The sequence below is a fragment of the Embiotoca jacksoni genome, unplaced genomic scaffold (assembly GCF_022577435.1).
Source record: "Embiotoca jacksoni isolate LCO1_2020_lvr unplaced genomic scaffold, fEmbJac1.0.p SCAF_1, whole genome shotgun sequence".
NCBI lineage: Eukaryota > Metazoa > Chordata > Actinopteri > Embiotocidae > Embiotoca > Embiotoca jacksoni.
Genome location: NW_027185229.1, coordinates 16,526,936 through 16,538,252, shown reverse-complemented (window position 1 = coordinate 16,538,252; position 11,317 = coordinate 16,526,936). Strand labels below are relative to the sequence as shown.

Here is an 11,317-nt window from a genome sequence, read left to right as displayed (position 1 = left end):
AACGATGTACGTGCTAGTGTGTGTGTGTGTGTGTGTGTGTGTGTGTGTGTCTGTGTGTGTGTGTGTGTGTGTGTGTGTGTAGAACTGAGAAAAGACTTCAGATGATTCATTTTCTCTGCTGCACTCTACAATAAAACTTACCATCATATATGTATTATTGTTAGAGACACACTTTGGTAGATACTTTGCCTATACTAGCATGCTAGTAGTATATATACATACTGTATTATACTTCTATGGTAAAATGCTTTCAGCACATTGTTTATTGTGTGAACTGCAACAGGTTTCTCTAAACATGTGTTGACTGTGAGTGGTGAATAGAAGTCCTGTTGTTTTTCAGAGATACAGGAATCATAGATTGCTTTGATCAGAAAGTAAATTGTTTACTATCTGCTTCACACTGTCTGCCGGCAAGAACTGCTTACCTAAATGTGAGAGACCTGCCATTTTAAAGCAAAAAATGTCAGACCTGTTTTACTCCCTTCCCAAGACCATCACTTAGTAGCCAAATGGTTCAAATCTAATGACCAAGGGGAAATACGCTGTTTTCTGTCCAGTTTGTTGGTGAGTGAACGCATGCATGTGTCTGGGAATTTGTCGAGCAGCAATAATTCCTATTGACAAATAGTAGGAGTTTTGTGAACTGACCTACAAAACGCATGTCTAAACATCAGGAGTGGTGTGGCTGTTTGATTGCAGGAATATCAAAATGCAAATTTGAGGATTTTCACGTTTCATGTTGTAATTAGTAGATAATAAAGCATGTATTTATGGTTCATAGAGCAGTTATAGCCCATTAACATCAGCTACAGGCATATGAAAATCCCTTGCATCCCTCTTAAGAACATAACTTATTAACACAATTGTAGATCTAAATAATTATGGCCAATTAACATTTATAACTATAGACGTGATGGCTTATTGAACTGAGAAACCCTGGACCAATTTAACCGTGCAACTTCATTAGAAATGAATTTGGGAACCCAAAATTTGCTCTCACATGACTCATCCATAAAGATATAGACTAACTCACATATCAACCATAAGAGAGACATACAATTTAAAAGCGCCACAAAAAGGTTGTTCTAAAACGGGTACACAACATTTTTGGCAAAATAAACTCCCATGTATGACTCCTGACAGTTTTTTTCCAACTGTAACCTAATGGCTTCAAAATATAGGCTTAGAAGTACTCAGTGATTTCATAGATATAGTGACCTTTGCGTGATAAATGGATGCTGGATTGTGATACTATATTTGAAAGGTGTCACTTTTTTATTAGAGAACCGGTAACACTGGGCTCTTGCAATAGCACCTCTTTGCTGTGTGCAGGAGCAGGAGAGTCGGGGCCAGGAGGAGGAGGAGAGCTTGCTCTCTGATGTACACTCGTTTCACTGTTCACTGGCGCCGTGACGATAAGCAGGCGGCGGACGAGGATGCTCCGTTGTCTGGTGCGCACTCTCCTGTCTCCAGCTCTCCACAATCACCATGGAAGAGCTTAATTAATGCACAGGCTCTGTGTGTCTCTCCTGCCGCCGGAGCCGATGATTTTCAACCCGTCGTTTCAGACCGGACCTGCGTTTTTCGCCCTCCGAAGCACTGGAGCTGTTTTAGCGAGCGGAGAGGACCGCGGCTGAATTATAAAGTCTTCTGAAAAGGTACAGCATGGTGCGGTTTCTGCTCCACAAACTGAAGTTAGCCTCTTAGCATAGCTGCGTTTTCCTGCATCAAGGCAGTGATGATGCTTTTTGATTATTGTCAGAGGACAGCAGTCAGGATTTTTTTTTTTTTTAATGGCCACTTTCCTCTCGACGCTGTCATGTTTGGCGGATTCAGAGGAGATTGGTCGCCTTTTCATAAACAATACAGATAAATAGCCTATATTTGAGCCTATATATAGAGCACCGTCAGGGCTGACACCTTTTCTACTCTGGCTCTGGTCATGTGGACTGTCCACTATATTAGCCCTGAGTGTAAACGCATCACTGAATGAGATTTGTTGTAATAATGTTGCCAGCTGTTTGTGCTGAGCAGCGAGGACCATCTGACGGCTGTGAGATGCTCAATTTCCACTATAAGCGCGCTCGGAGTCAACCTGTCATTTCTCATCGGGTTTTTTTTTTTTTTTTTTTTGGGGGGGGGGGGGGTGACCATGTCTTACCTTGGTTATGGCCAAGGATAAACATGAGGACGCTTGATGATGGTTATTTTTTCCACGAATCGCTCATAGAAATGTCAGTGTTCATTTTCATCACGGGTGCACGGTCGACGATGTCGATGCAGCAGTGAAATTAATATTCCAAAAAAAAAAAAGCCATTTGATGCGCATTGTTCACAATATTGAGCTTGCACTAGCCTTGGCTGCATTAAAGCAGAAGCGTAGCACAAAGGAGATGTAAAGCAGGCAGTGTGAATTCATCAAGATGGGGAGTCATACATCACATTGACGCTCATTTCACATTTTCTCTGCGATAAGAAAATGTTTTCTTCTTGGAGCATCACCGCAATGTGACCTTTTCTGTTTCTTCCTCTGCGGGGCCTGCTCGCAGTTCAAGGACTTACACAACTGATCAAGTGATGCCTGAGAGTGGCAGCTCTGAATTTGACACGTTGTGATTGGGTTTGAGCTGCTTAGTTACAGCCGATTTGAATTCTTTTTTTTAAATTTAAATTAAAGACTAGACACCGATGCAAACATCAAAGCCAAGCCAACCTGTCATATTTGTTGTGGTTTTGAAAGGTGCTCAGATTTATTTTCACATCTCATTAATTTCTCTGTTTGAGTTATGTATAGGGATGCATTTTACATTTGGTGAGATTATGAAATCATCTTATTTACATATTAGAGGGGAATGAAAAAGACGCACAAAGTTCAAAAGCTGTTCAAGACTTTATTCTGCTTTGACATTTTGCAGTTGATTTAATATCCTCCCTCTTGTAGTGTAAAAATATAGGCCTATTCTAATGTCAACTAAAAAGTTATCATGTGGGCTCAAACATCAATTGTAGTCTGGTATGTGCTGTATACTGTATATTGATATGGATAACCCCTCTTTACCTCACTTTCCATTTCATTTTATTTCTTATTTCCTTTGAGCTCATTTGGAGTACTTATTTTATTGTATATTTGTTTAGATAACAGGGAAAGGCATACTTATTCATGTTCATGCAGAAATATTAAAGTGTTACCTGATCAGTCTGATCTGTTTTACTGAACTTAAAGGAAATAACACGTTCAATTGGGTAGCTTGAAGCAGAAAAGATGAGGAAAAAAAGGAATATGAAGGTGAGAGAAAGGAAAATGATAAGAATAATTATAATAATGCAATCAGTAATAATGACATGAGCAATAATGATAAGTGATTCACAACAAACATACAGAAAGACTCACAAAATATTAAATTATTCAATTACAAACATTAAATGTCACATTATTTATGTGGTCAGTGGGGTTACTTCTATTGGGTGAAAAACGGACTGCAGTCTCACCAGAACTGAGGCTTGATAGAGTGGAAATATTTGAACCTGTTTATCTGAGAGGTCTGATTAGCCTTTAAGTAGGTCTAACATACAGTACATGATGGAACAAGGCTGCTCAGAGTTTTATAGGCAAGGTTAAGAATCTGTAAATCTATTCTGTTGCACACTGGACACCTTTGCGTTAATCTGAGGGCTGGTTTAATGTGATCAGCTCTCACTTAAAGGCAACATCAACATTCCCCTTATTGTTAGAAATAATGTAAAATGTACTGATGCCATTTCCTCTCACCTTTTCTCTCTCAGAGGCAAATTATGCCAGCAGCATCAGAGTCGCCCACCCTGGTGACGTGCCAGCTCATTGGTCAGACTACTCTGCCCTCCTCTAGCCTCCCTGTCTACCCTGACAGATCCATGCTGCTGGATGCTCCTCACAGAGCCACGCCCGCACCATGAGCGCCAACGGGCCTGCCCCAGACCCAGCCCCCACAGCCCCAGAAGCCCCTCCTGCCTCAACCCCCGCCCCTGCTCCGGCCCCAGCTCCAGCCCCCACGGCGCCACCCGCTCCTCCTGCCCCACCTGCCCCAGCAGCCACTACCATCCCGGTAGGTGCGTTGGCACAGAAGAAGCGGCAGCAGTATGCCAAGAGCAAGAAACAAGGCAGTAACGCCAACAGCAGGCCACCGAGGGCTCTGTTCTGCCTCAAACTCAACAACCCCATACGCAGAGCCTGCATCAGCCTGGTGGAGTGGAAGTATCCTTTACTTGTGGTGGATGCATGTCTGAGTGTTGAGATTTGTCCAAACATGTTGATTAATTTAATAGTTAAACTATTTTGATCAATCAATTAAACATTAAAATACTTAATCAAGCAGAAGCACACTGAACATTGTCTGGTTCACAGTAAGAATTTACCGCATTTTTGTTTTGTGTAAATTGTATATCATTGGATTTTTGATGTTTGGTTGGGCAAAACAAGCTGTTTGAAGATATAACCTTGGATGTGAGAAACAGTGATAGAGAATTTTCCACCCTAAATTACTTTTAACAGGCAACCTAATTAATGCATCGGCTGATAATATTGCAGTTTGTCATATTTCTCAAAAATGAAAATAATAATTGTTAGTGGCAGCTCTACTGGTTCACAGCCCCTGTGTGTCTTCCTCTGTTGGATCCTAACTGTGGCACCTATTGGTGACTACAACATGGTGATGTAAATACTCTATAGTGCCATTTAAATATAGCCTTAAAAAATGAAACCACATTTCTATTTGTTGACATGTTGTCTGTCTTTTTTGTCTTTGTTAGTTTCCTAAAGCTTTGAATTAAATTGTTCCAGTTTGTTGATTTAAAGCTGTATTAGATGCAGACTAACACCTGATGGAGCAGATAAACACTTGAACAAAGTCACAGGACAATAATCTGTTTATTCTTCTTAAACCATATGTTACTGTTGTTGGTAACTGTTCAGAAAAGCACAAGGTCTAATATACTTTCTGATCCAATCTAGTTTCCCTCATAAAGACAAAGTAAATGTCACTATGTACTGAATCCTAAAATACTGTTGGGGTATATAGCGACTCAGCACTGGAACAACACAGCTGTGGTTGATTTGTTGCTTAAGCAGATGCTGTCATCACAGAAGCCATCTGATCATATAAAGGAGATTGCCTCATAAATTACAGAGATAAATTTCATAGTCCATTGGATTGTTTGTTTGTTGAAAAAAAAGTCACTGGGAATGATCTGTGGGCAATATGTCAATATTATATTGATGTCATTATGAGTCAAGATATCATTTTAGATTTTAGATTTTGTAATATAGTGCTCTGGCATAATTGTCTTTTCCTGGTTTTAAAGACTGCGTTACTGTGAAGTGATGTACTTTTCTCAATTTACCAGACTGTAGCTCTTCTGTAATTTGCTTTTACCACCTCATTCATTATATCATTATATCTATGAAATACATTTGTCAGTACAGTACAGGTGCACATCTTTGTCCAATGCCATTGGAGTTCCCCGTCAGTTTTAGTTTCGGCTTAATTACAGTTTTAAATTTTACTTTGCAGGATTTGAAAATCGAAATGTAAAGCTACACTTACCAGTTGTTTTTTTTATTGACCAATGTAAATCGTATATAAGGTGGATGGTTGTTTCATTATTTTTCAAATGAAACAGCCTCTTATCTTAAAATGATCTTACAGTTTAACATGTAGTTAAATAAGGATAACTAAGTTAAGCTTTTCCCCAACTTGCAAATGCATAGTAGCTATGTTTACATATTTTTTTCAGCTTTGATATCTCAGTTTTTAGCTGTACGTATATTTATATATATCTCCTTGGGAACAATTCTTGAAACGTGTATATGCATGTACATTGGGAATATCTAAACAGCCAAAATGAAATTATTTGTTTGTGTACAAATACACACATTCTAAAAATTCAGGCGAATGTCAGAAAATGTGCAACATTATTTGTAATGTAATTTTAAATTAAACAAAAACATGCTGTTGGAAAGCCAAGCCAAACAAAATATACATCATGTATGGCTGTGCTCTGCTTGTTAAAATTCAAATAATTTAAAAGGTTTTCCTTTGCTCAATACTTTATTTTAAATACTGCAGAAGTTGTAAAGCCACAGCTAATTTGGGATTTGACATAATTTGTATCCATATTATTTATAATTGCTACATTATTTCATTTGCTTCGGTGTTTTCCTTAACTTCTTTTCTCAGGCCATTTGATATCTTTATATTAATTGCTATTTTTGCCAACTGTATGGCCTTAGCAGTCTACGTCCCTTTCCCTGCAGATGATTCCAACTCCACAAACCATGACCTGGTGAGTAGTCTATATATGTCATCAGTGTTTCTGCTTGGTGTCTGTTGTATTAGTGCTTTCTCCTGCACAGTCTACTATGCATAGTTTTAATGTGGACTTTTTGAGTCTTTTAAAACCTCTTACTGCCTGGCTTAATTTAAGGTTGGCTATCTGTAAAATAAATGTATAGATATTTTGTAAAGAAGATTTTTGCCATGTTTCTGATAAGGAGACAAAGAATGAGAGATTACTTCGTGTCCTGCTTGTTGTCTTGTTTGGTTCATTTTCTTTGGATTTTATCATTATTAAATAGTTGCATGATACATTTCAATGTGTTGTTGCTTTATAATCCTCTTCCATGTGATAAAGTTTGATTGTATCACCCTTCTGAGATAAAGATATAGTCAGAGGTTTTGAGGAAATAGATGTTATACAGACTGTGCCTTCAGGAAAGTGTGTACCTTTATTATGCAGATTTGAAGTATCCGCTGTGCCTCCAAAAAGAAACACTTCCTCATGGTGCTTTATCATGTCATAGTTTTCCTATACAGAGGTTTGATTCAGCTTTCTATTTTTAGAATCTTCTCATCACTGCACCACTGCGTGCACCTTGTGCATTTATGTCTGTGTGATGAATTATGGGTGATGTAGTGTTGTAAGCATTGTTCCACAGCTGAGGATAAGTGCACTCTCCAAAAGCCAGACAGACACACAGAATGTGCTGAACAGAATTCAGCTGTAGTGTTTAATGATTCACGAGCTGCGTATACAGCGTGTCTGCAGATATTTGAATGTTTTTAAAAGCTTTATTTAAGAGAAGGAACATGTTCGAGAAAGGTTACTGGCCTGCAGTAAATGGCCAGCGGGAGCGTTTCTCTTGTCTCTTTTGCTGCTGAACCCGCTGTGCAAGATAAGCCACAGCTTTGGTTGAAAGTGTGTCTGCTCTACTTTAGTAAGGTAAGGTGTACAGCTTCCCAGTTTGACCTCCTGGAGAGTGACCTGAGGGTGTTTGTTTACACAGCACTGGTACAGCCGAGAAAAGTAGGCCATCTGGGACACTACAGTGTCTGATACTGTATTATCTGCAGTATGTTGTCAGGTTCAGTTGGGAATGAAGTTTGAAAGAGGTCGGCTCTGTTAATAGTTACAGAAGAACGTGTTCACATTTGCATAAGAAATACAGAACAAAAGCCTTAGAAAATGTTGCTAGGCTGCTTGAATAAGCCAACATATCTGTCTGTTTAGCTTCTCTAATCTGCATTTAAAACACAAACATTTTATTTGTGATGAGTTTTTTTTTGTACTTAATGGTTTAAAGATGACCATAGAGGCAAGTATTACATGGAACAGGTCAAATCAGGTGTCTGTCACCTGAAACATTAACATTTAGCTAAATGTAGTTTGCTTTTTGTTTATTTTATGAAGGGATCTTATTTTGATGTACAAAGCTAGTGATACAAAACTTACTCCTAAGAAATGTGACTGCAAAGATAGTGATTTTTACAACTACCAAAAAACTGTTTGAAAAAATGGACTTGATAGTAAATGGATTTCATTTTTATTTTATGTTTGCAGAGAGGTTTACTGATTCAAAATTAGGGAACAAAATTCACTGGTACTGGACTCTGAGCTTTGGTATAAGACTTAGTATCTGGGGAGATTAGTGCATCTCTATTTGGTTAAGTCAAATGTTCATTTATTCAACCTTTATATTGCAAAATGTTGCTATATGGCCAATGTTTTACTACAGAACATAAAGGTGAGGTTCATTTGAGTATTAAGAGAAACTGCTTTCAGCTTAATGGGAGCTCCATTGTGGTTTAGATTACTGTTGAGCCAAACAGGGCTCAGGGACAGATGCCACTCACTAATGTGTGCCCAGCTTCAGACTGGTTGTTAAGGGTTGTACACACCGGGGGGCATGACGAATAAATGACATGAAAATGCGAAATACTCACCTGCAAATATTCTGCATCAAAACTTATACCGGCAGTGATATAAATTTGCAATAGTTGTTCAAAAAAGAGGTTTAAATAGATTTGCATTAGCTGATTCTTCAGAAAAATGATGGATTCAGCATTATTCAGTGGTGATGATCTTGTTCTGCTCCTCCTCACTGAACAGAAGAGGAGATTTCGGTATGTTTGCCAAACCTGTGACAATGTAGCCTGTTTACTGCCAACTCTGCTACATCCAAAAGTCAGTGATATAAACTACTCACGATCCTGATAGCCTCATTGGCACAAACATCATCCTTGAGATTGATGTCTTTGCGCCCTTTGTCGTATAACACTGAGTGGTTAGAGACAAAAACAATGAACGTTAGAAGTTTTGGTGTGACGTTGATTCCACTTCCTCACAATGTGATTGGTTGATGCCTTAACTCGCAGCACTCAAAGCTCAGGAAAATCAACCTTCTTCCACAAAAAAAAGGTGCTTTTTCGGCACATAATATTCACGTTAACAAAGTGAGTAGATATGTAATTATTAATCATTTATTGTCTTCTTTTAAGTAATACTAGTTCGAACAATGTCTAAACAGCATAACTGCCCGTTATCAGTTTATATGGAGTTTGCTTTAACTGCATATATATGTTTTTTTGCTTACAGTTATTTTACCGATTATTTTCCACAGCAATAGACAGCTTTACATTGCTTGCACAGGACTTTGTTTCAATTCTGCAGAGTCAACATTAAATCAGATACCAGGGAGCGAATAATGCAATCTGTTCCTTTGCAGCAGAGGTTGAACAATATAATTCTTTATAGGGCAGGTGTGCCAGCTTGGCCTTAGTTGTTCTACAGAACTCGTGCTGTAGTCACAGGAGGAGCACTAGAGGGAAAAATGCTGTGCTGGTTTTGCTACAGCAGCCAGCAGGTAAGGCTGTAGTGAGATTGCCATTTCACACTACTCTGCTCTGCAGCCTCACAGGTGGACTGAGGACTGATATGAAACCCGAGCTGGGGTGCTAAGAAGCATGATGTGTAAAGCAAGGATCAAATTATATCACAAGACTACTAAACTGTGGAGGTTTTTACTCAGGGACATGTTCAAATGGAGTGTAAACGTCAACACACAGAGACACTAAAACCCTGCAATAAGCTGACGTCTCGATTTGTGGATGCTGTAGACTCTTTTTTTAGTGCATTGTACAGTAGGTTCATGCACATTTTAACACTAAATCATGAGGTAAAACACTGAATCTGTTCTCCTGGTCATGCTACAGTGTGTACACAGTGTCTAGGTGCTGCAGCGCTGCTCTAGTTAGAACATTACATTGCTGCAAAGTCATAAGGCCTTACTAGCCAGAGTCAGCCCGTCTTGTTAGTAAGGCTTGGTTAAATGCAGAAGCTCATTATAAATAGAAAGCAATTTCCTCCTCCGGCGGAACATAGGGCAAAAGATTGGGGTCTTGCTACCACCAGGAGGCACAAGTGAGTAACAAGATGTAGCCAGCACACAAATACACACATGCACTTTGCAACGAGGCAACAAACCCTGTCAGAAACTCATTGTCATATTTCCATTCCTCTCTTACTTAGCTCATTCCTTTATTGCTCCTCCTTTGTTTAGTCATGTCACTGCAATAGTAAGAAGTCCTGCATGTGACTGTGTCTCCTCCATAAACACCTTGTCTAGGGGACAGTCAAATAGTCTGCAACCCTCTTGCCTTTGCTTTAAGGTCATTTATGACTTATCTATCTGAGACTCAACACCCCAGGCAGCTCCTGCTGAAGGTAGCTGAGCAAAACAATGACCTTTTCATAGTGAATATGATTCATACATCTCATCCTTCTTAAGGCAACATGCAGCAAATTGCGTCTGGTATCAGGTGCTGTAGTGTCCATACCCATATCACTGTTATTGCATAACTCTGGATCCGCAGTGCTATTTATTTTACTGGGGGACAAAAGAACACAAACATGTAAAGACTGAAATGTCCATTCACAAACCAACGGAGGTCATTTGGATGCAAGCAGAGAATACACAGTTTGAATCAGGTTCAATTTTGGACAGTCTTGATATGGAGTACGTCAGCAATTTAAATATAATTTTTTACATATTTGTAATAACATAATATTTTAAAGGTGTGATATAGGTATGGCTGTTCAAGATTTACAATAATTTATGCCTGCATAACGACAAAGGGACTGATAAGACAGTACACATGCTTCTTCCCGGCTTTATTGTGTACCTAATTTAATATCTAGATATTAGGTAATTAAAATGTTTCCTGTAATACTGATATTTTATGCTGAGAGGACATGCTGTATGTGTTTAATGCAAAGATGGGTGAGGGCGATGGGAGTTGTTCATAGTGGACAACCGTCCGCATACACATCTAACATGACAAAGGTTTTTCTATCAGTATGTTACATTAATTTCCCTTTTGCAGATAAAATTATGCACTTTTTTTTTGGTCGTGAGAGCATGCAGGAACGTTATGTATGTTGTTATGTATACTTATATTGGCATGGTATAAGGTTATCCTTGTGTGGCAAAATTTAGAGTTTAATTATAAAAAGTAGCTCTGTAGTACACTTTTGTTTTTCAACTTAAACTGACCATACAATTCACAAGCATCCTGTGTATGCCAGCAGGGAGCAGAAGTTCCTATGGGTTAAAATGCACCACGGATTGACTAATTACAATCATCAGTTATCCTCCTAAAACTACCACTGGCATGTTCAGACATGCACACTTCAACATCAACTTCACTGAACTCTCACATCCATTACACAACAAAACAATATGCTCCGAGACAACAAACCAAGACAAACTACCGCAAAGTGAAGCTAATAAATGTTGCATTTGCATGCAGCTCAGTTATAGCCGTGAAATGCGCATACTGTGTGCAACAAAATGAGCAACTATCAACACAGAACAAGTCATTTCTGATGTAAATACATACCAACAACTCTCATAGTGCCAAACTCGTGACCCGAAGCCAACGCCTGTTGACTGATCACGGTCATCAAGCACTTCAGCGTGACAACAACAACCCACTGAGAGGCATCC

General features: G+C 39.0%; 1 protein-coding gene across 10 annotated transcripts in view; it reads left to right on the top strand.

Moving 5' to 3' along the window:
• Positions 1-1,375: 1,375 nt before the first annotated feature.
• The window catches only part of cacna1da (calcium channel, voltage-dependent, L type, alpha 1D subunit, a), a 65,407-nt gene continuing 55,465 nt past the window's right edge, over positions 1,376-11,317 (top strand). For 7 of the 10 annotated variants that reach the window (XM_069143224.1, XM_069143208.1, XM_069143234.1 and 4 more), the window contains exons 1-3: positions 1,377-1,658; positions 3,784-4,231; positions 6,213-6,318. In XM_069143224.1, coding sequence (XP_068999325.1) covers positions 3,930-4,231; positions 6,213-6,318 — 408 coding nt within the window. In that variant the 5' untranslated portion in view covers positions 1,377-1,658; positions 3,784-3,929. Of the gene's footprint in view, positions 1,659-3,783; positions 4,232-6,212; positions 6,319-11,317 lie in introns of all 10 variants that reach the window. The other 3 variants (XM_069143216.1, XM_069143182.1, XM_069143173.1) reach the window with 1 other exon arrangement.